This window comes from Heloderma suspectum, chromosome 14, assembly GCF_057233095.1.
Source record: "Heloderma suspectum isolate Gila_16-S chromosome 14, 16-S_ref, whole genome shotgun sequence".
In the NCBI taxonomy this organism is placed as follows: domain Eukaryota; kingdom Metazoa; phylum Chordata; class Lepidosauria; order Squamata; family Helodermatidae; genus Heloderma; species Heloderma suspectum.
Window position 1 is genome coordinate 20,290,259 of NC_139471.1, and position 26,145 is coordinate 20,316,403.

Sequence of the window (26,145 nt, forward strand, 5' to 3'; positions counted from 1 at the left end):
CAGCTCCCGCGTTTCCCTTCTTCCACGTTTCCCTCGCTTTGACTTCCATTTTCCTTCAGCGTTTCTTACTTTCCCTCTATTTCTCTTTTGTTTCTTTTTCCATCCATTTTCCTGAGCGCATTTTCTCCTGCGCTTCTAAATTTCCCCTCAGTTTCTCTCATCCCCTCACTGCTTTCTCTTGTTTTCGCTTGAAGCTTTTTCCTCTCATTAGTTTGGTGACATGTCAGTAAGAACTGACATAGTTCTTATATATCAGTCATATAACTTTCCATGAATTCCCTCAATACGTTTAAAAATAAAATAAAATAAAATGTCAACGTCTCCCCCTCCCCCCCCCCGTCCTTCAATAACCGCCACTTTCTCCCAACCCCCCTTTTTTTTTTAAACTGAGAAGTTTTCCCGCCTCAACCTTCCCAAGCCACGCCCCCTACCGCCCTCCCCTTCAGGCCCCGCCTCCTTCCTTGCCTCGGTGGGGGAAGAGCTTTAGGCGCCCCGCTCGGAGCCTATGGCGCGGGCCCGCTGGAGCCGCGGTGCAGGCTGGGAGTCAGCTCGGCCGCCGCGGGGGTCGCTCTCCACGATGGGCGCGTGACGGAGCCACTCGGGGCAAAGCACGATGGCGAGGGGCGGGACCCCCCTCGCGCTGCTGCCGCTGCTGCTGCCGCTGCTGGGGCTGGTGGGCTCGAGCGCCCCCTGGGAGCTGAGCTCGTGGCACTGCAGCTTCTCGGCCTCCTGCGAGTGCGACTTCCGGCCGGATTTGAGCGGTGAGCGGTGAGCGGCCGGCCGGCCGGGGAGAGAGCGCGTGCGCGCGCGACCGTGGTGGTGTAGTGGTTAGAGCGCCCGACTAGGAGCGGGGAGGCTGCGGGTTCAAATCCCCCATTCGGTCATGGAGCGCAACTGGGTCACCTTGGGCTAGCCACCATCATCCCTGTCAGCCTAGCCCTACCTCACAAGGTTGTTGTGGGGATGAGATGCGAGAGTTCCTGAAGTCCACTGGGTCACCTTGGGCTAGCCACCATCATCTCAGTCTGCCCAGCCCTACCTCACAGGGTTGTTGTGGGGTTAAAATGGGAATGTGGGGAGAGCTTGACCCCGCTGGAGGAAAAGGGGATTTTTTATCAGTGGAAATCTTGATGGAGGCACAGGGAGGTTTGGAAAGTGGGGGTGGGCGGGCTTTTAAACCTGTTGCCTACCAGGACTGTTGTTGTTCGGTCGTGTCCGACTCTGCGTGACCCCATGGACCACAGCACGCCAGGCCTTCCTGTCCTGCGCTCTCTCCCGGAGCGTGCTCAAGTCCATATTCACTGCATCGGTGATGCTATCTAGCCATCTCATCCTCTGCCGCCCCCTTCTCCTGTTGCCTTCAGTCTTTCCCAGCATCAGGGTCTTTTCCAGGGAGTTTTCTCTTCGCATTAGGTGGCCAAAACATTTGAGCTTCAGCTTCAGTATCTGTCCTTCCAATGAGCACTCAGGGTTGATTTCCTGTAGGATTGACTGATCTGACCTCCTTGCAGTCCAGGGGACTCGTAAGAGTCTTCTCCAGCACCACAGCTCGAAAGCATCGATTCTTCGGCGCTCAGCCTTCCTTATAGTCCAGCTCTCCATACGTTGCTACTGGGAAAACCATAGCTTTGATTATACGAACCTTTGTCGGCAAGGTGATGTCTCTGCTTCTTACTATGCTGTCTAGGTTGGCCATAGCTTTCCTCCCAAGGAGCAAGCGTCTTTTAATTTCATGGCTACAGTCACCGTCTGCGGTGATCTTGGAGCCCAAGAAAATAAAATCTGTCACTGCTTCCATTTCTTCCCCTTCTATATGCTGCCATGATCTTCGTTTTGTTAATGTTGAGTTTCAAACCACTTTTGCACTCTCCACTTTCACCCTCAACAAGAGGCTCTTTCGCTCCTCTTCGCTTTCTGCCATTAGGGTGGTATCGTCTGCATATCGGAGGTTGTTGATAATTCTCCCTGCAATCTTAATTCCGACCTGTGATTCATCCAACCCAGCGTTTCTCATGATGTACTCTGCATATAAGTTAAATAAGCAGGGCAACAGTATACAGCCTTGTCGTACTCCTTTCCCAATTTTGAACCAATCGGTTGTTCCATGTCTGGTTTTTACTTTGCTTCTTGACCCTCGTACAGCTTTCTCAGGAGAAAGGTAAGGTAGTCTGGTACTCCCATCTCTTTCAGAATTTGCCAGAGTTTGTTGTGATCCACACAATCAAAGGCTTTAGCGTAGTCAATGAAGCAGAAATAGACGTTTTTCTGGAATTCTCTTGCTTTCTCCATGATCCAGCGAATGTTGGTGATTTGATCTCTCGTTCCTCTGCCTCTTCGAAACCCAGCTTGTACATCTGGTAGTTCTTGGTTCGCATACTGCTGAAGCCTAGCTTGTAGGATTTTGAGCATAATCTTGCTGGCATGTGAAATGAGCGCAATTGTGAGGTAGTTTGAACACTCTTTGGCGTTGCCCTTCTTTGGAATTGGAATGTAAACTGACCTTTTCCAGTCTTGCGGCCACTGTTGAGTGTTCCAAATTTGTTGGCATATTGAGTGCAGCACTTTAACAGCATCATCTTTTAGGATCTTAAATAGCTCAGCTGGAAGACTGTCATCTCTGCTAGCTTTGTTGTTAGTAATGCTTCCAAAGGCCCACTTGACTTCACTCTCTAGGATGTCCGGCTAAAGCTCAGTGACCGCACTATCATGGCTATCAGGGACATTCAGATCTTTCCTGTATAGTTCTTCTGTGTATTCTTTCCACCTCTTCTTAATCTCATCTGCTTCTGTTAGGTCCCTGCCTTCTTTGTCCTTTATCATGCCCATCTTTGCACAAAACGTTCCCTTGAGATCTCCGATTTTCTTGAAGAGATCTCTAGTCTTTCCCATTCCATTGTTTTCTTCGATTGCATTGTTCATTTAAGAAGGCCTTCTTGTCTCTCCTTGCTATTCTCTGGAACTCTGCATTCAGTTGGGTATATCTTCCCCTTTCTCCCTTGCTTTTCGCTTCCCTTCTTTCCTCAGCTACTTGTAAAGCCTCATCAGACAGCCACTTGGCTTTCTTGCATTTCTTTTTCTTTGGGATGGATTTCGCTGCTGCCTCCTGAACAATGTGACGGATCTCCGTCCATAGTTCCTCAGGCACTCTGTCTATCAGGTTTAATCCCTTAAATCTATTCGTCACCTCCACTCTATATTCATAAGGGATATGATTTAGGTCATACCTGAATGGTTTAGTGGTTTTCCCTACGTTCTTCAATTTAAGCCGAAATTTTGTGATAAGAAGGTCATGATCGGAGCCACAGTCAGCTCCAGGTCTTGTTTTTACTGACTGTATAGAGCTTCTCCATCTTTGGCTGCAAAGTACATAATCAATCTGGTTTCAATATTGACCATCTGGTGATGTCCATGTGTAGAGTCGCCTCTTGTGCTGTTGGAAAAGCGTGTTTGCTATGATCAGCGTGTTCTCTTGGCAAAACTCTATTAGCTTTTGTCCTGCTTCATTTTGTACACCAAGGCCATGCTTGCCTGTTATCCCAGTGATTTCTTGACTTCCTGCTTTAGCATTCCAATCCCCTATGATGAAGAGGACATCTTTTTTTGGTGTTAGTTCTAGAAGGTGTTGTAGGTCTTCATAGAACTGATCAACCTCAGCTTCTTCGGCATCAGTGGTTGGGGCATAGACTTGAATTACTGTGCTGTTGAATGGTTTGCCTTGGATTCGTACTGAGATCATTCTGTCGTTTTTGAGATTGTACCCAGTACTGCTTTTCCCACCCTTTTGTTGACTATGAGTTCTACTCCATTTCTACTAAGGGATTCTTGCCCACAGTAGTAGACATAATGGTCACCTGAATTAAATTCGCCCATGCTTGTCCATTTTAGTTCGCTGATTCCCAAGATGTCGATGTTCAATCTTGCCATCTCATGTTTGACCACCTCCAGCTTACCTTGATTCATTGATCTGACATTCCAGGTTCCTAAACAATTTTGTTCTTTACAGCATCGGACTTTCTTTTCACCACCAGACACATCCACAGCTGAGTGTCCTTTCGGCTTTGGCCCAGCCGCTTCACTCTTTCTGGCACTACTTGGAAATTCCCTCTGCTCTTCCCCAGTAGTATATTGGACACCTTCCGACCTGAGGGGCTCATCTTCCGGCGTCATCTCTTTTAGCCTTGTGATACGTTCCATGGGGTTTTCTTGGCAAGAATACTGGAGTGGGTTGCCATTTCCTTCTCCAGTGGACCAGATTTTGTCAGAACTCTCCACCATGACCTGTCCGTCTTGGGTGGCCCTGCACGGCATAGCTTATGGCTTCACTGAGTTATGCAAGCCCCTTCGCCACAACAAGGCAGTGATCCATTAAGGGGATTCTAGGACTACAGCTCCCATAATCCCTGACCATTGGCCTTGCTGGCTAGGGTTAATGGCAGTTGTCCAAATCATCTGGAGGGCACCAGAATGCCTTCTGGGATTTTTGAAGAGGAAAGGTGTTGAAGAGAGATGGGGAGAAGGACCCTCATGGAGGGGTTTATTCTTTTGTATTTATTTTTATATGTATCCTCCGCCTTCTTTCCTCTTGCACAGAACTCAAGACAGCTCACATGGTCCTCCTCTCCATTTTATCTCACAACAACCGTGTGAGGTAGGTTGGGCTGAGTGTCAGCGACTGGTCCCAAGTCACCCAGTGAGCTTCATGGCCGAATGGGGTCTACAACCCGGGACTCCCCAGTCCCAGCCCAGCACTCTCACCACTGCACCACACTGTTTGGTTTTGACTTAAGGGAGAAATAAGGAGGGCAGCCTTGGCTCTTAGCACCACTGCGGCGTAGTGGCGAATGTCCGTCGGCCAGTCACTCTTTCTCAGCCCATCCTACGTCACAGGGGTGTTTTGGACTACAACTCCCAGAATTCCTGAGCCATGCTGGCTGGGGCTGATAGGAGTTGAAGGCCAAAATATCTGGAGGGTCCCAGGTTGGGAGAAGGCTGGTTATGCCATCCTAACCTTGGAGGGTGGGAAATGTAATAAAATAGATTTGGAGAGAACAGCTTTTGTAGAGAGACAGGGAGGCTTGTCAGGGGGTAGGCAAGCTAGTGCCCCCCATGTTTTGGTCTACAGTTCCCATCAGCCCCAGCCAGCATGAGATTATGGGAGTTGCTGTCCAGAGCATCAGGAGGGTGCCTGCCCTGGCTTTAAATGGTTTTAAGAAGCCCTTAACAAGGGCAAAAGAAGCAAAGTAATATTCTTAACTGATCTGTGACTTTTGTAGACTATTTTTCAATGTGGTTGTTCTTGGTTGCATATATACCAAGGATATAGATGTGAAGAGCTCAAAACAAATGGGTGTGAAACAGCCTGGTGTCCTCCCGATGTTTAATTTATTTTATTTTCAACGTTTATATACTGCTCAGATTCCAGAGCGGTGAACAATAAAAGATAAAAAGAATAAAATGCCATATTAAAAGTTACTCTTTTTTTCCTTAAATAAAATACCAATAAAAACCGTGGCTAGTCAGTCGAGGAACACTTCTTGAAATAAAGATGTTTTCAGCAGGTGCCAAAAACAGCACAATGTTGGTGCCTGTCTGACCTCCAGAGGCAGGGAGTTCCAAAGAAAGGGGCCACCACACTGAAGTCTTTTCTCCAGGTGGACTCCAATCAGGGCCCATGCGGAACATCCCATCTGATGACCTAAGCAGCCAGACAGGTTGATACGGGAGAGGTATTTTGGGCTTCAGCTGTCATCAGCCCCAGCTGATGTAGTTTCACAGCTACAAAAACAGAAAATACTCTTCCGGCCTTGGCTTCCGGGAGCTTGTAACTAAACTGAGAGCACAATCCTATGCATGTTTGTTTGGAAGCAGGTCCCCTTGTGTTCAGTGGGGCTTACATCCAGGAAAATGTGCATCAGGTTGCAGTCTTAAGGCAATGAGAGGCAAGGCTAATGAGACGAATACAAGTGGGCAAGTGTAGTTATGTGAACTTAGTTTGCAGGAGAACTCCCTGAAAGAGAAGGAATCGAAGGGAGATGGAGGTGGCAGAGGTACCAGTGGGAAATGAATCAGAGGAGCTGATACGTGTGGGTTTAGTAGCACTGGGAAACTTATGATAGGGAGAACATCTGTAATGTTTGCTAGAAGAGTGTTTTCTGATGGACTTTGGCAGTGAATGGCCCCAATATAGCAGAGGGGGAGAACATGTGGCCTTCCAGATGTTGGTGGACTGCAAGTCCCATCAGCATAGCCAGTGGTGAAGAATGATGGGAGTTGCAGCCCCATAACATCTGGAGGGCCACTTGTTTCCCATCCCTGCAGTAGGGGGATGCAGATTTAAGAAAAAAAGAACGATCAAAGGAGCGCTTCTCCTGATAAAGAGATTCTTGAAATGAACGGGTGACAGGAGTTTCAAAAGGCGGGGGGGAATGGGCACTGATTGACAAGGAAGCTGAAGTAATAGGTCCTCTTTGAGACATGGGGTGGGAGAAAGTTGAATAGTGTTGGAATAAAATTATTTCTGCTAATGGAAAGAAAGGCCCCTTAGACCCAATCTGTGGGGGAAACGTCAAATATGTTTATTTGTTGTTGTTTTAAAACAGGGCAAAATAGCGCTTCCTTCCTGTGCTTCATATCTTGATTCTGATTCATCCCAGGTCTAGAATGTGACTTGGCCATCAATCTGGTTGGCCAGCACTTAGTGAGACAACTCGTGATGAAGGGGCTGAAGGAGTTTGTGCACGACCGTGATCCCGTGAAGCCTCTGGTGCTCTCCTTCCATGGCTGGACTGGCACAGGCAAAACCTACGTCAGCTCCCTACTGGTTCGCTACCTCTTCCGTGCCGGACTCCATAGCTCGTATGTCCACCAGTTCTCCCCAGTGGTTCATTTCCCTCACGTGGAACAAATTGAGCAGTACAAGGTAAGGAGGTAGCAAGTTTTCTTTTTCCCATGGTGCCTTGTGTTAGTCCTCAAACTTCTCTTTCCCTACTTTTTTTTAACTACACTGTTTGTTGACTTTGGCTAGCTGTTGTGAAGACTGACCTAATCTCTGCTGCTGTTTTGTTGTGGTAGATGCTTCCCTTAATCACGTTCTTTGACGTGCCACTTAGGCTCCAATCCTATGCCCACTTACCTGCAAGTAAGCCCCTTTGAACTCTGTGGGGCTTACTTCTGAGTGAACATGTATAAGAGTGTGCTGTTGAGCACTTATTACAGTGTGCTGTAGCAAAAGATTTTCCCACTTTCTAAACACCAGAAAAAAGCAGTGATGTTTCCACCTCTGCTTTCCCTGACACACCTGTGTGCGGTTCCATGGAGGGAGCCAGAAGGAAAGAAGTTTGAAATGCAGTATAGCTAAAGTAGATTGTATAGCCAGAGACATTCCTTAACTCAGAGGAATGCTGGTGGATAAATCAGCATCTCATTCTTGCTAAAATCTACTGTTTTCCCTAGTTGTTGTTGTTGTTCAGTCGTTCAGTCGTGTCCGACTCTTCGTGACCCCATGGACCATAGCACGCCAGGCCTTCCTGTCCTGCGCTCTCTCCCGGAGCGTGCTCAAGTTCATATTCATTGCATCCGTGATGCTATCTAGCCATCTCATCCTCTGCCGTCCCCTTCTCCTTTTGCCTTCAGTCTTTCCCAGCATCAGGGTCTTTTCCAGGGAGTTTTCTCTTCGCATTAGGTGGCCAAAATATTGGAGCTTCAGCTTCATTATCTGTCCTTCCAATGAGCAGTCAGGGTTGATTTCCTTTAGGATGGACTGATTTGACCTCCTTGCAGTCCAGGGGACTCGTAAGAGTCTTCTCCAGCACCACAGTTCGAAAGCATCAATTCTTCGGCGCTCAGCCTTCCTTATAGTCCAGCTCTCACAGCCATACATTACTACTGGGAAAACCATAGCTTTGATTAGACGGACCTTTGTCGGCAAGGTGATGTCTCTGCTTCTTACTATGCTGTCTAGGTTGGCCATAGCTTTCCTCCCAAGGAGCAAGCGTCTTTTAATTTCATGGCTACAGTCACCGTCTGCGGTGATCTTGGAGCCCAAGAAAGTAAAATCTGTCACTGCTTCCATTTCTTCCCCTTCTATATGCCAGGAAGTGATAGGGCCAGATGACATGATCTTAGTTTTTTTAATGTTGAGTTTCAAACCAGCTTTTGCACTCTCCTCTTTCACCCTCAACAAGAGGCTCTTGAGATCCTCTTCGCTTTCTGCCATTAGGGTGGTATCGTCTGCATATCGGAGGTTGTTGATAATTCTCCCGGCAATCTTAATTCCGACCTGTGATTCATCCAACCCGGCATTTCTCATGATGTACTCTGCATATAAGTTAAATAAGCAGGGTGACAATATGCAGCCTTGTCGTACTCCTTTCCCAATTTTGAACCAATCGGTTGTTCCATGTCTGGTTCTTACTGTTGCTTCTTGACCCTCGTACAGGTTTCTCAGGAGACGGGTAAGGTGGTCTGGTACTCCCATCACTTTAAGAATTTGCCACAGTTTGTTGTGATCCACACAATCAAAGGCTTTAGCGTAGTCAATGAAGCAGAAATAGACGTTTTTCTGGAATTCTCTTGCTTTCTCCATGATCCAGCGAATGTTGGTGATTTGATCTCTAGTTCCTCTGCCTCTTCGAAACCCAGCTTGTACTTCCGGTAGTTCTCGGTTCGCATACTGCTGAAGCCTAGCTTGTAGGATTTTGAGCATCACCTTGCTGGCATGTGAAATGAGCGCAATGGTGCGGTAGTTTGAACACTCTTTGGCGTTGCCCTTCTTTGGAATTGGAATGTAAACTGACCTTTTCCAGTCTTGTGGCCACTGTTGAGTGTTCCAGATTTGTTGGCATATTGAATGCAGCACTTTAACAGCATCATCTTTTAGGACTTTAAATAGCTCGGTTGGAATACTGTCATCTCCGCTAGCTTTGTTGTTACTAATGCTTCCTAAGGCCCACTTGACTTCACTCTCTAGGATGTCCGGCTCAAGTTCAGTGACCGCACTATCATGGCTATCAGGGACATTCAGATCTTTCCTGTATAGTTCTTCTGTGTATTCTTTCCACCTCTTCTTAATCTCATCTGCTTCTGTTAGGTCCCTGCCTTCTTTGTCCTTTATCATGCCCGTCTTTGCACAAAACGTTCCCTTGAGATCTCCAATTTTTTTGAAGAGATCTCTAGTCTTTCCCATTCTGTTGTTTTCCTCGATTTCTTTGCATTGTTCATTTAAGAAGGCCTTCTTGTCTCTCCTTGCTATTCTCTGGAACTCTGCATTCAGTTGGGTATATCTTCCCCTTTCTCCCTTGCTTTTCGCTTCCCTTCTTTCGTGAGCTACTTGTAAAGCCTCATCAGACAGCCACTTTGCTTTCTTGCATTTCTTTTTCTTTGGGATGGATTTCGTTGCTGCCTCCTGAACAATGTTACGGACCTCCGTCCATAGTTCCTCAGGCACTCTGTCTATCAGGTCTAATCCCTGAAATCTATTCCTCACCTCCACTGTATATTCATCAGGGATATGATTTAGGTCATACCTGAACAGTTTAGTGGTTTTCCCGACGTTCTTCAATTTAAGCCGAAATTTTGCAAGAAGCAGCTCATGATCTGAGCCACAGTCAGCTCCAGGTCTTGTTTTTACTGACTGTATGGAGCTTCTCCATCTTTGGCTGCAAAGGACATAATCAATCTGATTTCGATATTGACCATCTGGTGACGTCCATGTGTAGAGTCGCCTCTTGTGCTGTTGGAAAAGAGTGTTTGCTATGATCAGCGTGTTCTCTTGGCAAAACTCTATTAGCTTTTGTCCTGCTTCATTTTGTACACCAAGGCCATGCCTGCCTGTTATCCCGGTGATTTCTTGACTTCCTACTTTAGCATTCCAATCCCCTATGATGAAGAGGACATCTTTTTTTGGTGTTAGTTCTAGAAGGTGTTGTAGGTCTTCATAGAACCGATCAACCTCAGCTTCTTCGGCCTCAGTGGTTGGGGCATAGACTTGAATTACTGTGATGTTGAATGGTTTGCCTTGGATTCGTACTGAGATCATTCTATCATTTTTAAGATTGTACCCCAGTACTGCTTTTCCCACCCTTTTGTTGACTATGAGTGCTACTCCATTTCTTCTCAGGGATTCTTGCCCACAGTAGTAGATATGATGGTCACCTGAATTAAATTCGCCCATGCCTGTCCATTTTAGTTCGCTGATTCCCAAGATGTCGATGTTCAATCTTGCCATCTCATGTTTGACCACCTCCAGCTTACCTTGATTCATTGATCTGACATTCCAGGTTCCTAAACAATATTGTTCTTTACAGCATCGGATTTTCTTTTCACCGCCAGACACATCCACAGCTGAGTGTCCTTTCGGCTTTGGCCCAGCCGCTTCACTCTTTCTGGCGCTACTTGGAAATACCCTCTGCTCTTCCCCAGTAGCATATTGGACACCTTCCGACCTGAGGGGCTCATCTTCCGGCATCATCTCTTTTAGCCTTGTGATACGTTCCATGGGGTTTTCTTGGCAAGAATACTGGAGTGGGTTGCCATTTCCTTCTCCAGTGGACCACATTTTGTCAGAACCCTCTGCCATGACCTGTCCGTCTTGGGTGGCCCTGCACGGCATAGCTTATGGCTTCACTGAGTTACGCAAGCCCCTTCGCCACAACAAGGCAGTGATCCATGAAGGGGGTTTTCCCTAGATAATGGTTTAATTGCTGTTTTTGAAAACTTTTAGTAAAAACCAGATGCTTTGTTTTAACCTCAACTGTAGGCCTTGTTTTTCCCCCTATGCATAATTGCCTTCCCACTGTACAGGGTACAATGAGTTGGCTGGGACAGTAAGGAAGTCTATAGGAGACAACAAAGTTATAGAGGATAAAGCAAGGATGGGGAATTTGTGTCCCCCCCCCCCGATGTTGTTGGAACGCAACTCCCATCATTCTTCACCATTGCCTCTGCTCACTAGGGCTGATGGAAGTTGGATCTAGAGGGCCTCTGGCATTAAGGCCCTGGGTTTTTGTGAAGACAGCCAGGAAAAATAAAAGACATTCACTCAGTGGAGGCAATGAGGACTGCAAGTCAGGAAGGGCAAATAGGGAGCTATGTTAGCTGGTTTGTTTGCTTCCCCTCTTAAGAGTATAGGCTACGGCCTGTGCCATGACAGTATATAAAAAAGACTGCAAATGCACATGACACAGGCCATAAAATGCATTGATGGAACTACATCATCTTCTGTCTCACCATGTCCCATCACTGTTGCCCGTCATAATTGTGGGCATTTTGGTAATTTAATAATGATAGCCTGCAACTTGTAAGTGAATTCCAACCCTCTCTGAAAAGCAGCCTTTGACTGCTCTTTTGCTGTTTCCAATGGTCTGCTCTTCCCTTGTACTTTTATGTTCCCGTCTGGATGAGTGTTTGTAATGCCTGTCTCCAAGGGCCTCGGCATGTGGACTGAGTAAGCTACGAGGGGCATGGAATGGAGACAGGTGAGAGCAAATGTCAGTTGGAAAGGGAAGCCAGTTGGGGCCAGAGAAGAGGAGGAAGAGGCAGAAAGGGAGTGGAGGAGGAGAAAAGGGAAGAAAGGACAGAGAAACCAGCAACGTGGTGGAGAAGGAGACAGTCTGCACTCAACAAAGAGTGCACCTCCATACAGAGACAGGCAACCACGGACGGAAGAACTGGGATAAGCAACTGTTGTTGGTCCAGCAACAGTCACACCGCTCTTCACAGTGAACTGTGCCTTGAAAAGGGAGTTGAACATATTTGGTCCATAGTTCTGTTAATTGTTTTCTCTATGTTATTATTCATCAAATATTCTTAAGTAAATATTGTTACATATTGTTTGGTTGCCCATGCAGTGGTTGCAGCCTGCCCCTCCTCACCATAGTGATCGCAGCGGTCTGTGCTTCCCTTGTACTCTGACGTTTCTTTCTGGGCGAGTGTTCTTTTCTCTGTCTTCTCACAGAATGATCTGAAGAACTGGATCCAGGGAAATTTGACCCGCTGTGGCCGATCAGTGTTTCTCTTTGACGAGATGGACAAGATGCACCCGGGCTTGATCGACGTGATTATTCCCTTCCTGGGCCCTTCCTGGGTTGTGTTTGGAACCAACTACAGGAAAGCCATCTTCATTTTTATTAGGTAGAAATCAATTAAACAACAGCTACAAACTTCATGGGGAATTCTCCAATATGGATTTGTCTGCCATCTCAGACTTAATTCATCCCCCACTATCCCTCCGTGATGTTTCCTTCCTGGAAATCCTGAGCCAAGGGCTTCAGCTTTTTCTGTGAATGAGCTTCTTCTGTGAATGAGCTTCTGGTGATTTTGCTTCTGGCACAAAGTCTGTGGTTCCAAGTGGAATTTTCTCCAGCTTGAAAATATCCAACTTTAACAGCACAAGCCTATACATGCCTTCTCAGATGTGAGTTCAGTAGAGCTTGCTTCCTGGGAGGTGGGTACAGGATTGCACCCTAAGACTTGTTTTCAAGGCTGTGACAATTGCTCCTCTATAATGCTGTTAGAGCATTGAGGCTCATCCCTGTGAATGAAGCGTACATTTATCTTGCAAGGCATCTTCTCTCTAACATCCTTTCTTGTTCTCTGGTAGCAATGCTGGTGGGGAGCAGATTAACCAAATGACTTTGGACCTCTGGCGAGCCCGCAAAGACCGGGAAGAGATCAGCTTTGAGGACCTGGAAGCATCTATTTTAGAAGCTGTTTTTGAAAATCCCCGAAGTGAGTACCATTCGAGAGAGAGAAGGATATAGTAAACTCTTTCCCTGCCTCTGCTTCTCCCCTCAAAAACCCAGCTTCCCTACAAGCTGAGTTTAATTGTAATCTCAACACCCCACTGGGAGTCATTTTGAGAGAGAAAGCACACGCAGAGAAAGGGTTCAGGACCACCTGCCCACCCTGTACTTTAAACTCCCATCGCCATTTCAGGGCACTTTCTGAAAATCATCTCTGGCCCCCTTCAGTGGCCTTTGGTGAGATAACGGTGCCTACAGCAAAGGAAACATTAAGCTTATTGCCCTCAGGCACAAAATGGGGGCAATAAAACCCATGTTCCTATATTATATTAGTATTATTATCATTTATATCCTGCCTTCCCTCCAAGGTTATATACCTGATCCTTCTTCATTTTATCCTCACGACAACCCTGTGAGGTAGGTTAGCTGAGAGTTGGTGACTGGCCCAAAGTCACGCAGTGAGCTTCATGGCCGACTGGAGACTAGAACCTGGGTAGCCCGAGTCCTTGTCCAACATTCTAACCACTACATCCCACTGGCTGTCATGCGAGGGGGAAGGAACCATGCAACAGGCAAAGAAAAAAGGCTGCAAAACAGAGCTCAGGGTGCTAACATCTGTTTCTCCTCCAGAGGGGAAAAAAAAAAGGAACTTGGTGGCCCAGTTCTAACACATGGGTTCTGCCACTTCTTGTTTGTCCCCCGAAGTACAGACATTTTTCTCCTTGTTCCGTAGAAACCTGCACCATTTCTTTTCCTCCTGCAGATGGGTTTTGGAAGTCTGGCATCATTGAGCAGGGCCTTATCGACCTCCTTGTGCCTTTCCTCCCTCTGAAGCAGCACCACGTGAAACTGTGTGTGTCAAACGAGATTGCCAGCCAAGGCCTCCAGCTGCACCCAGAGCTCATCCAGGAAGTTGCCGACAGCATTCCCTACTTCCCGGAAGAGGAGAAAGTGTTCTCGTCGACAGGCTGCAAAACAGTGGCGTCCCGCATCCCTTTCTTCCTCTGACCTTCCTGACAGCATGGCTCTTAGGAGCCTGGTCACTTGCCTGCAAAGACTTTGCCAGAGTTGATCCAACTGCAGCTGGAGGCAGCTGGTGGGTTTTAAAAGTTCAGCACAAAGACTGCCTCTCTGTTTATCCGGATTTGCTTTAGAACCAAGGAAGAGCCTTTCGAGGCACAAAGAGCGATGCTGGCTTGATCAAGAAACTAAACAAGCACTTTATCAGAGTTTATCCTTTGCCCTGACCCTGTGGTGATGAGTACAAAGGAGACGAAGCTTCGATGTATTGGGAGGGAATCTTGGCTGCATTTACAACATGGTTTTACAGACTCTTTTTTTTTTTAGTGGCAGCTCTCACATTCGGATTCCTTAATACAGCACAACTGAATTAACTTTCTTTGGACTTTAACACGTTACCTCTTGTTTCTTAAATAGCATTTTAAAGACACACACTGTGACTTAGTATCCATGTCCCGGTAGCTGCAGTCCTACTTGGAGCATCTTCAAATAGACGGGTTGAACTCTGCAGTGCAAACTTAAACCTGATGCAATCAGGATTTATTGACTTTATTGTGATTAGGTGCTACTGAAGATACAGCAAGGACCGTTGCCTCTAGTGTAAGTCAGCAAAACCAGGCTCTGTCTGTCATGGGGCTGGAGGGGAGGTGTGTTCGGGAACAAGGTTTGTTCTCCTATCTCCCTTTTATTGTACAAGAAAACGGGGGATTCCTTTCAGTCTGCCACCTCGAAGTGCCTGAGAAGCCCATAGGTTCAGAAAGGTGCTGAAGGGTTACTATGCTGCATAGTATAGCATAGTAACCCTTCAGTAGTACAAAGGCTACTAATCTAAAAGGTCCCCCAGTTGCTGAGCCATTTGTATGGACTTGTATGCAATGCTGGATATTACAGTTATGTAAAACTAGGCCACCAAATGCATACTGTCTACAGTCTGTTGTCACTAAATCTCTGGATCTTTCTGTCTCGGGACACAGGGCATAGCTTTCTCTGGCATACAGAATGGAGGGAAAGAGACAAAAGTCATGTACCTGATGGAATTTCCACTAGATATGGACGATCACTTGAGGAAAAGCATTCACAGAAACTTACAGCGTAGCTTTCTACTTCTTCCTAAAGTCTTATGGGTCAACTCAGTTACGAGTCTCCTAAGAATGAGAACATACTCTGCAGTCTTCAAAAGTTTGTTTTATTTTAAATAAAAACTAGAAAACACACATCTTACCAAGACTCCAGGGTATATGAAAACTGCAGCAGTTGGGGGCATTTATCAGTGAATCAAATTGTTAGCCTAAACTCATATTTGTGTCTGGTTTAGGCACCTTGTAGGAGCCTTTTGAAAATATGTCAGTCTGCCTGCGATAAGACTGCAAAGAAGTATATATAAGTCTCAAGGGAAGCACTACACGTACAACCTCCAACCTTCCAAAATAGGGTCGTGGCTAAAGTTTAAATGCAGCGCCAGCACTACAAGGAGACAGTTGCCGGTGTAAAGGCACAGGCAGTAAACTTGATTGTTTCCTACACAGGGCTTTAATGTCGTAATGGTAGAATCAATTTGTTTTTAGAGGCTGACATTGACCACACATTAAACTAGAAGTGAGATGCTACTATGGACACACAAAAGGTCCGGCCTGTGATCAAAGGCAGTCAGTTTCCCAGTTTACAACATACGCAGCTCAAGTATTTATTGTAACTATATGAGAGAAAAACAAACCAGTCCAGCCTTTTCTGACCTAGGCCCCTTCCAGATGTGTTGGACAGGGAGTTGTGGCCTGACACATCTGGAGGGCGCCTGGTCAGAAAAGGCTGGACTCTCATCTGCTAATTTGCTGCAGATTTCTTCATGACAAGCTAGGGGGACCTCAGCGATTACAGTGGGCCCTACCTGCAAAAGATCTTCCTAGTAGTACTGAACAACCCCATGGTAAATTTCTGAAGGGGATATTTAGTGGGTGCCAGAACTGGTGGTTGTGGAGTCTTAAATAATAAATACATTGGATCTTCAGCCAGTCCAGTTCATATCCATCCCTTTGCGCAGAGAGCAACAGAAATCGCATTGGGGAAACAAGCTTCCTGCATTTGTAATGGCCAAACCAAAGCAGATGAAATGTTCTGTTAAACTGGCAGTTTGAGACATGCTGTTTGAGGTTAGTGGAGGCTTTATAAACCTTTGAGTCAGGATGGCTTTAACAATGAGCATCCTAGCCTGGAGGGGGGGATGTCTTCTGTGTTTCACTGACCAAAAAATCAGAATGTTTGGTGAGGCGGTGGGAGGTTTACTAAGCCTTACATCAAAACATAATGCTGCTATGACTAAAAGTGACCAATGCCTTGGCTGAACTTCCTCCATTGGTAAGGTTCTTCTAAGCGCTCCCGTTCAGGCAGGCGAGGGCACGGGTCCAGCTGGACAGCATTCGGCCCTAGAGACGCTCTGTTCTCTCGTGCTTCTTTCAGCTCATTGTCTACCTGCCAGGCACACAGCACCATCTTATGTGAAATGCCGGCTGAGCTCTGGCCCCCTTTTGCAGCTTTGTAAGAGGTACAAGAGACTATGGGGTGTATCCAGATTTACACTGAATCGAGTGCATGACTGGAAGTGCACTTCCCTGCCTCCTCATGGCAGCCCCTCCACCCCTCTGAAAATGCTACACAGAGAGTCAGGAGATCCTACCGAAGGTGCTGAGCTGTGGGGGGATCTCCAAAAATCAGCCGGAGAGACCTTCCACGAGCAGAGCTCTTCCGCTTGCGAAAGGCCGATCCTGGATCCCACCCTATGCCAGTTACATCACCTCAGTCTTTTTAAGGCAGCCTCCCACAACCTGGCACCCCCCAAATATGGTGATGAACAACCGCTGGCATCTCCAGCCAGCATGGCTGGCTGGCACTAGAGGGTGGAAGCCATAGCCCCCAAGATCAGTGGACAGCCCGCTGCAATAACAGTGCTGCTGTTTCCACTTTGCGCAGAGTCCCCACGAAGATCAGCTGGTGGGAATTCTCCGTTTGCATGTCCCACCTCTTTCAGGTTAGGGGAGCCCACAAAATCCTGCGGCCAGCACTGAGCCAGTGTCAGGAGTTGGCACTGCCAGGCCCACCACACAGCAGCTGCCAGGGGAGCACTGAGTGATCTGCAACAGAAGGCACAGTGATCTGTCACAGTCCCTCCCCTGAATGCCAGAACAAGCAGCAAAGGGCAGTAGGAGCACATATCACAGCCCATGCCCCCTCCTGTGAGACAGGGAGGAGGAGGAGGAGAAGCTGCTGCCACTACAAGAAAGGCACGTTCCACCTCTCCCAGGCCACAAGGAAAGGCATCTTGCCGAACGCCCTGCCTGCCCTGGGCTTGCATGGGCTGCATTTGGTTCAAGGCTCTAAAAGACTCCGCTGCTTTCCCCAGATCTAGACTGCACCGGAGTGACACCTGCACTCCCTGATATGAACCGAGTGAATTGCATCAGCAAGCTATTCATTGCATCAACAGGCACATCCACGGGAGGTGCCTCCCACTGCTCCGAAAAAACGCCCGTTCCTGCATTGATTTTCTCACGGGAGAGACTTACTTCGTGAGACTTCTTCTGGCAGGCAGCAAGCCTCTCGTGCAGACGCCTCTCTTCAGAGACCTGCTGCTTCGTCTCCTCCTCCGGCTTCTCTAGGTCTTCGTTTTCAACATACGCGCTTCGGGGGGCTGATTTGGTTCCTCGTGGCTCCGGACTGCAAGAGGGTGGAAAAGGCAGAGAGCAAAACGGAAGGGTTGCAGAGCAAGATCTGCAAAAGGCCACAAAGCGAGGAACTATCGAAAGACGAGCCCAGAAATAGCAGCACTGAAAGGTTTAAGACTTCGAATTCTTAACAACACAAGCTTTGCCCTTTCTGCATTCCAATACCAGTTAATCCTCCACAAACCCATCTTCACTATTACTCTGTCATCTCCTCCCTCTTTCCCTGTCTAGAAGCCTTCTGAGAAAAATAATGACGACGACGACGATGATGATAATAAACATTTGTATAGTGCGCCTTCAATTGTTCAAAGTGCTTGACATGCATTTTCTAGTTGTAATCATTACAACAACCCTATAAGGGAAGCCAGTATTCTTTTTTCCCCATACTGCAGATGGGGGGTGGACTGAGGCAGGGAGAGAGCAGGTTGGCTAAAGCCATCTAGTGACTTCACCGCAGAGGCAAAGCTCAAACCAAGGTCCTTCATGATTTGCAGCTCATTCTCTTCATTTTGCTATCCATGCATGGAAAAACTCTCATGGGTTTTTCTTTGGGGGATATGGAACGGAATAAGGAATGTGTGCGATTTTTGGAGGAAAGGTGGGATATAAATTTAAGCAAATAAATAAAACCACAGCACCAGCAGCCTAGATCTCAGAACCGCTCACATTCAAACATACAAATACAGCTCAAACGTTCACACCCAACATTTCACAGGTGAAAACGGGACGTGCTTTACGGACATGCTATGTTGTATTGCTTTACTCTGCAATAACCGTCAAAGCCAAGAGGACACTTCACCAAAAGAACAAACTTGAAGAAACATAGAATAGGTTAGCCTTCCCCAGCTGGTGCCTCCAGATGGCTTAGGCCTGACAAAAAATGTTCCATTGAAGGAAATCTCCCACCGACTGCAATGGAGGAGCCTGATGGATAACCGGCACGCTGTCCACTGTACCTTTCGCGCTGCACCAAGGCCTTGTGTGTCTGACTGGCTGCTAGCCTCCGGTCCAAAACAGATTTGGCGACCGCTCCAATTTTGCTGTTGAGGATGGAGTGAATGGGCTCCCCTGGGAAGAGTTTATGGGCCAGAGCGTGGACCTGAAAAAGAGCAAAAGAAAATTGCAGGAGAGGAGTTGTTCGTTATTAAGTTGAAAGGAAAACCTTTTCAATTTCCATCATCCTTAGTGTAATCTGCCCCGATCTAGTGCTCTCCAGGTGTGTTGGACTTCAACTCCCATCATCCGCAGCCAGCATGGCCAATGACCCTGCTGGCTGGGGTGATAGTTAGTTGTAGTCTGACATATCTGGAGGGCACCAGATTGGGGAAGGCGGCCTTAGTGTTTAAAGCGTTTCACGTACCTGACTTCAGTCATCCTTAATGCCAACCCTAGAAGGTAGATCAGTATTACCACCCCCATATTGCAGAGGCTGACAGATGCATTTGCATGTGACTTCAAATCATAAATTACGGCAAAATAAACCAGAATGTGAACAAGTTGCGCACTAGCACACGCAGCCCTTTCTTGCCCATTTTGCCCCTCCCTTTGCACGAGCGGATAAACAAACCAGGAAAGGGAGAGCTTTGCGTGACGTCTGGACCAAGGGTTATGGGTTCTTGCCTGCAAACAAGTCAGGATTGTAAGCCAGCTTTAAGCCAGGTTTTGTTATTGGCTTACGAATCCTGGCTCGTTTGGCTGCAATAAATCATAACCCTGGGTTCAGGCATCATGCAGAGCTCTCTGAGCCTGATTTGTTTACCCACTCATGCAAGGCAGAAGCAAATGGGCTGCATGCATGAGCACGTTGCTTCTTCATATTCTGGTTTATTAAACTGCGATTCATGACTCAAACTGACGTGCAATTGTCGCTGGTGTCTCTGTTTCTCTCTCCACCGTCTGGTCGGCCTCTATCTCTCCCCCTTCCCACAATTCCATGGGGCATGCACTGCTAGTGACAAGTCTTCGCCGCTGCAGGCACAATACAACAGAAGCCTCGGTCGGACCAGAGGCTGGAAGAGGGTAAACGTTAATGCAGAAAGGGCGCATCTTCGGCTAGATACCTCCTGACTCCCGGGGTCGAGTAGCAGGGCCGTAACGATGTCTTCTTTAGCCCCCATCACCTCCTGCAGGAACATGCGGCTTTTGGCCCGGTGCAGATAATACTTGAGCTCCTGGGGGTTATTCTCAACTGCGTGGGAGAAATACGACTCAGCCTGTGGGTATCGCCTGGAAGGGAAGGGCAGTCTTGAGAAACAGAGTAACATCTACCCCTGTCAGAAGATCAGGTCGCCTACTTTGCAGGGCTGTGGTGAGAAACACTGAGACGTGAGGTGCTTTGAGCATGCAGGGAAAGCGCCATATAGACACTGAGTATTGCCAGTGGAGGCCGGTGGCTCCAATTTCGGTGGGGCTGGGGATCCATTCTGGGTTTCAGTCACAACCAGCCAGAACGTTAAAGGAGCTATCCAAAGTGCTGAACCCGCACCTCGGATAGCTCCTTTAGAGTTCTGGCTGGTTCTGACTGAAACCCAGAATGGTTACACAGCCCCACCAAAATCGGAGCCGCCGGCCCGACCTGAGTAATACCACGATCATTTTTATTTGGGTGGTTGTTTTTTTAATTTATACTCCCAGGGCACGGCCCGAAGGCACACGGATGCAGCAAGTGTGCTGAAGCTAAGCAGGGCTGGGTCCGGTTAGCGTCTGGATGGGAGACCACCTGGCCAGCTACTCCCATGCGGGTGCCGCACTTTTAAAGGGGTGCAGACCACGGGGGTTGAGCTTCTCTCAGCCTGAGGGCCAATTCAGTTTCAGAGAAGCTCTCAGGGGCTGCGTTCCAGGGGTGGGCGGGGCTGAAGGCAAAAGAGGCGGGGCCAAAGGCACAAAGGGTGGGACCCTAACCGGGCACCATCACACCTCAGCTTCTGGCACTGAAGGCTTTTGTGATAAACAAGAACAATGGGAAGAATCCCGAGACAGAGAGAGAGAGAGAACCTCTCTCCCCTCCTTGGATTTATTTCTCTTTAAATATGTGATACCATGCTTCCTGGTCTTCAGGGCAGCATAGACATAGAATCATAGGGTCGGAAGGGGCCTACACTTACAAATGAAAACAATAACTGAATAAAACATCACATCTGCATAAACCGCCGGGCATGAATTGGCATAGACGCTGCAGAATGAATCAGCTGCATAAGACAATGTACCAGGCGTGCTTGTGTAGGGGGGCAGGGGGAGTAAAGTTTTAACCTGCTACCTAAATGCTCAAAAGAACTGAACTGATGGGGGGGCGGGGGTCCACAACCAGGGAGCTGCCACAGAGAACGCCCTGTCCATGGAAGCTGCCACCGTGCCTTTGAAGGAAGTAGAGAGCCATCAGACCCCACGGACTCTTATCAGTCACTAGCTTTGTTAGGGCCCCACTTGGAGATGCTGGCGTCCGGCATCGAGCGACCCACAGAGATAGGTCTCAGTGCCACAGTCGTCCTTCTCTTCAGGGCTGGCCTCAAGGGTAGGTATGGTCGGTCAATTGTCAAGGGCCCACACTCCAGCAGGGGCCCACTGACAAGAGCTGCTCCTCTCTCCCTCCTTGTTCACCTGCCTCTCGCTCTGGCCCAGAAAATGGCGGTGGTGAGGAGGAGGCGCAGGAGATGCCATGGCCTCCTTGCTCTCTGGCTCTCCACCTGTCAAGGAACCAGGTGACGGCAATGATGAGGAAGAGGATGAGGCGCAAGAGCAGCTGGGGACAATGGTGGTGAGAAGGCAGATTCGCTGGGGGAGGGAGGCCTCAAAAACCTGGCACTGACTCTGTCAAACCATCCCCTGGTGACAGGATGTAGCCATGGGCAGCAGTCTGAGGTGAGCCGGGAGCAACAGGACCAGCCAGTAGCCTGTAGACCGAAGAATAAGTCATAACTGGAGGATAAACCAAGAGGCAGGGTCAAAGAGCTACCCAGAAGTCCAGGCCAAAGAACAACCAAGGACACAAGACCACGCCAGAGCTCAGGAAAACCGTGTCGCTCAAACAGGGCTCACCCGGCACAGGAAGTCCTTTTATACGCCTCCCTGTCCAACAGGATTCAATGGCCCGCCGGGGTGGACGGAGTCAGTCCAGGATACTTCCGTCACCTGCAGTTCAATGGTTCACCACATGGGGCCGCGACCCACGGATCCAGAGGACATTTGGGCTGACAACTGGGGAGCGGGGGAAGGCAGGAAGCACAGCTCGAGGGCAGGGTTTGGCCCAGGGCCACCAGTTGCCGACACCCTGTGGCTTGTTCCGACACCGGTCCTTCGGTGGCCTCGAATGCTGAGGGCAAACAAAGGCTCAGCACTCTCCTGGCAGCTCGGTGTGCACACACTTCAGGGTTTAGCTGTGCATTACTGTGGCGTTCCTGCCTGTTTACCTGTGAGAATATCTTTCAATAAGGCCTTTTTCCCAGCAGGTAACACCTTCCACCAGACACAGTAATGCTGTCACCAGGACCTTTACCTCAGGTCCAACAACTTTATTTCATGTTGGCTTTTAAGTCCCACACCTTTACTTTGTGTTGGACACACTGGCTTTTATTCTGACCTGTATTATTCTCTTTATTACTTTAGCCTTTTCTAGCCACAAGCCACAGGCCTAGGATTTTATAAAACAAAAGATAGGGTTTTTTTTATCATTTACAGCATTAAGATGTTAAACAGTAAATAAGGGTGCAATCTTATGCATGTTTAGACAGAAAAAACCCTGCAACTCCCAGCATTCCCCAGCCAGCATGGCTAGCTGGGGAATGCTGGGAGTTGTAGGACTTTCTTCTGTCTAAACATGCATAGGATTGCACCATAAGTCACTTTTAAATCTTCCAGTATGTATATATCCTCTCACACGCATGCACATTTAATTACCACTTTAATACTATACACAGAAATCCTAGTCACAATCTATCTCTTCACAGTCTATCTCTTCACAGACCTTATCCAAACTCTTCCCTATCTAAACCCTATCCACTCTCTATCTAAGGGCGCAATCCAATGGGGATAGTTGGACTGACTATCCGATGCAGGGCAGGCGGAGAGCAGAGGGGATCTTCTCCTCTGCACTCTGGCTGCCCCACATTTGCAGCCAGACGGCCGATTTCGGCTGTCTAGCAGGGGCAGGTTGGAGCAGTGGGGGGAGAGGGCAGACAGTGCATAGGAAGTGTCGTAATGATGCTTCCACCATCCCCTCCCCACCCCAGGAACACCCCGTTCTCCCCTGCTCCGTGCTGCTCTTACAAACATAGAGCTGGGGACAAACCACACCTCTTACGAGGCAGTGTGGGCGTGGAGGCGGCTTTCTGGGAACCGACCTCAGTGCAGTGGCTCTGAGGTGGGTTCCTATAAACCAAAAAATTCTATGGCCGTCTAGCCACTTTCTAGCAGGCATAGGATTGTGCCCTAAACTACACAAGCTGTTCATATATCACACACCATTCCCTGCCCCTACTCACTCAGCCAGTCATCTCACATATGCAAATACATCATATCTCCTGTCACTCATACCACTCTAGGGCTGCCTTTAAAGAAAAAAACTGCAGTCCTTCCGTTGTGGAGCCTTTCCGCGTTTACAGTGGGCTCCCAGACAGTGACCACAAGATTGCTGAGAGGAGAAGCTTTTAATTTTCACGGTTCAATAGAACTCAATGAAACAGCACCATCTAGTGGCTCTTTTAATAGCGCAACAATCTGAGATTTTTTTGATACCTCATTTTCTCCGGACTGTTTTAACATGGAATAACCAGGAAATACCTCTGGATGTGCACTGGAGGTTGACGACATCATGAAAAGGACCCACAAATTTCCATGAGTGCGCAATTTCAGTACCAGGATAAAAGCTTCGTGTGAAGAATCTACTTACCATAAAACAGAGTCGTAACCATAATACACATATATAGCCACAGATTCACAGTATATATGCATGGGACATCACAACTGCCACTGCTTTCAACCCTCTGCAGGAGCTTTTGGGTGAATGTGCTTGCAGTAAAGCTTGAATCCCCACCCCGGCAAACCCCGGCATACCTCTCCCTGAACTCCTGCAGCCCCATCTCGTTGTGCAGCCAGGCAACGCGTTTCTGCAGGCTGGGTTCGAGAGGCATCAACTCCAAGGCTTGCTGGTAATCCGCCATCGCAAAGTTCAGCTCGCCCAGTTTCAGGAAGCAGTCTGGAGCACAGCAGCCGAGAACCCATGAACAAGCAGTCAGGACATGCCGTTATTTCACTTGTTTGCATCGCGCCATTGACAGAGCGCCTCTGCCCTGAGCAGCTTACAGTTTAAAATTCCAAGACCCATTTAGTTAAATACCTTTATTATGCCAACCCAAAGATCACCCAAATATGTGCCAGCTTTTGAAATCTCTTCATCAAGCAAGATATTATCAAAAGTGGGGTGGGGGTGAGGGTTACCAGTGAGGTTCAAAGCCTCATTGAAAGTCCTGGTTTTGAGCTTTAGGGTGCAATCCTATGCATGTTTAGACAGAGAAAACTCCTACAATTCCCACCATGCCCCAGCCAGCCATGCTGCCTGGGGAATGCTGGGAGCTGTAGAACTTTTTTCTGTCTAAACATGCATAGGATTGCACCTTTAAAGCCTTAAACGATTTGGGACCAAATTAAGTGAAGGGCCGCCTTCACCCTTATCATCCTGCCCATCCTTTTAAGATCAGCGAGAGAGGCCCTTCTCAGTTGCCCACCTGGGAGGGAACTTCGGTGGGCGACCACACGAGAGAGGACCTTTTCTGCAGTGGCCCCACACCTCTAGAATAAGTTGCCATCAGGGATCCACCAGGCCCCGTCATTGCAGGCTTTGAAGAAGGCCCTGAAGACGTACTCCTTTTCTCTGGCCTTCCCCTGATTATGTTTTATCACACTGGGTTATAGTGGCAATTGTGTTGTAGGATCTGTCTTAAGCCAGCGTTTGTTGTTTTGTGGAACTGTTGCTGCTTTTATTACTGCATTGTTTTTCATGATGAATTTTATTACATGCAATGTATCGTTGTACGCAAGTTGTGCCTTGGGACAGCTCCTGCTTTGAAAGGCACCCTATAAATATTTTCAATAAATAAATAAATCTGACTCAAAGGTGAAGTCGGGGTCTGCATGTTCACAATCTCAAGATGGAACAGGGGAGGAGGGGTCTGCAGACATTCAAATGACTATGGGATGGTTAACTGGTTGGGCTTGCAGCTACTCCTAGGACTGCTAGGAACAAGAACGGGGAAAATGTTGGATCCTCCATTTCTGAAATTATAAACTCCAGCAGTTCTCATACTGTAAGCTTCTCCTTGCTTCCCTATTCCCCCTCCCCACAACCTGCTTTTTATAACATCTTGCCTCATTAAGGGCACAGTTCTAGGCTTGTTTAGACAGAAAAAAAGTCCTACAACTCCCAGCATTCCTCAGTCCGCCATAGCTGACTGGGGAATGCTGGGAGTTGGACTTTTTTTCCTATCTAAACCTGCATAGGATCACGCCCTAAGAGATCTGGAGATCTCGAAAGCTTGCACATTTCGGGATGATCTTTTGGTTGGCCTAATAAAGGTACTACACTAATATGGACTTTAGAATTTTACTTATGACCAACAAAACTTTTGTTGTTGTTGTTGTTGCTGTTGTTGTTGTTGTTTGTGAATCTAGAATTCAACACAGGGGATGTGAGCATCTTGGTTTTTACTTTGGGGGGTGGGAGTCATGACAGGAGGTAACACGATACGGGTTTATAAAATTATGGGTGGCGTAGAGCTTATTTCTACGACACATCATGAATTACCAGAATTTGCTGTCACTTGATGTGATGGTAGCTTCGGTGGAATTAAATGGGGACTGGGTAAATTTACGATAGAGGAGAGGGCCTCTCAAGGCCAGCTGGTAGACATGACGAGCAGAACTGCAACAAAATGTCGCAGAGAGAGAAGTGTTCTTGTTGGGCGCTCCGCTCTGCCAGCCAGTCCCTCTGTGCCATCATAAGGGCTAGGAACTTGCTTCCACAGAATTAAAGCTGAGATCTTCAGGACAGTGAAATCTTGCACTCCCAGATACCCCATCCTGTGTCTGTTTTTCCCGCATGGACAGAGGACCGGAGGCTACCCGCAAACGCACTCACCTCCTCTGTTGGCGTAGAGCCCCTTTTCGTTTTTCTCCCCCTTGATGGCCTTGTTGAGGAGCAGCACCGCCTCCTCGTAGCAGCCCTTGGCGTAGCAGTGCACGGCAAAGTCGTTGTAAGTGAGGAGCACCTGCTTCTGGGCCTCCACGTGGACCTCACTGCCTTCCTCTTCCTTACAGAGGTCCATGGCTTTGAGGTAGTCGTCGATGGCTGCGCTGAAGTCTTTCAGCCTCCTCAGCATGCTCCCTCTGCCAAAGACATCGCAAGAAAGGGGGATGGGAGAAGCAAAACAAGAGGAATGAGGCAGGAGAGGGAGAAGAGCTGCTTTCTACGCAGGCACACTGGCTGGTCCTGTCAGAAATGGGCAACAACGCTTGTTAGTTAATTGTTTGGGCCAGTGGGAGGTTATTGTTAATTGTTTGGGCCAGTGGGAGGTTATTGTTAATTGTTTGGGCCAGTGGGAGGTTATTGTTAATTGTTTGGGCCAGTGGGAGGTTATTGTTAATTGTTTGGGCTGGTGGGAGGCTATTTATTTATTTCA

At 47.9% G+C, this 26,145-nt stretch overlaps 2 protein-coding genes and 1 non-coding gene across 5 annotated transcripts in view; 2 read left to right on the forward strand and 1 right to left on the reverse strand.

The window, feature by feature from the left end:
- The first annotated feature begins 463 nt into the window (after positions 1-463).
- TOR2A (torsin family 2 member A) lies at positions 464-17,782 on the forward strand. Of its 3 annotated transcripts, none has more exons than XR_014785931.1 (6): positions 464-761; positions 6,654-6,919; positions 11,954-12,129; positions 12,599-12,726; positions 13,504-14,360; positions 17,239-17,782. XR_014785931.1 is itself a non-coding variant. In XM_084821207.1 (5 exons), the coding sequence occupies exons 1-5, from the start codon at positions 614-616 to the stop codon at positions 13,746-13,748; spliced, it is 963 nt and encodes a 320-aa protein (XP_084677333.1). In that variant the 5' UTR covers positions 464-613; the 3' UTR covers positions 13,749-14,974. The 3 variants fall into 3 exon arrangements, 1 of the variants encoding a protein (XP_084677333.1); XR_014785932.1 differs by lacking the exon at positions 17,239-17,782 and adding an exon at positions 14,735-14,974; XM_084821207.1 differs by lacking the exon at positions 17,239-17,782 and having other exon boundaries at positions 13,504-14,974.
- Positions 12,937-13,067, forward strand: LOC146335752 (small nucleolar RNA ACA64). Its single transcript, XR_014785990.1, has one exon. It is a non-coding gene; the product is annotated as a small nucleolar RNA ACA64 (small nucleolar RNA).
- TTC16 (tetratricopeptide repeat domain 16) overlaps positions 14,927-26,145 on the reverse strand; it is a 28,679-nt gene continuing 17,460 nt past the window's right edge. The window contains exons 8-13 of the mRNA XM_084821205.1: positions 25,605-25,852; positions 23,525-23,666; positions 19,537-19,702; positions 18,433-18,575; positions 17,318-17,468; positions 14,927-16,226 (exon numbers count right to left, since the gene is read on the reverse strand). Coding sequence (XP_084677331.1) covers positions 16,074-16,226; positions 17,318-17,468; positions 18,433-18,575; positions 19,537-19,702; positions 23,525-23,666; positions 25,605-25,852 — 1,003 coding nt within the window. The 3' untranslated portion in view covers positions 14,927-16,073. The remainder of the gene's footprint in view (positions 16,227-17,317; positions 17,469-18,432; positions 18,576-19,536; positions 19,703-23,524; positions 23,667-25,604; positions 25,853-26,145) is intronic.

Excerpts from the sequence above, each read along its gene's own strand:
- TOR2A (XM_084821207.1), top strand. The coding sequence starts at position 614 with ATGGCGAGGGGCGGGACCCCCCTCGCGCTGCTGCCGCTGCTGCTGCCG. Across the intron at positions 6,920-11,953 it reads AACAAATTGAGCAGTACAAG|AATGATCTGAAGAACTGGAT; the intron begins GTAAGGAGGTAG and ends GTCTTCTCACAG. Across the intron at positions 12,727-13,503 it reads TGTTTTTGAAAATCCCCGAA|ATGGGTTTTGGAAGTCTGGC; the intron begins GTGAGTACCATT and ends TTCCTCCTGCAG.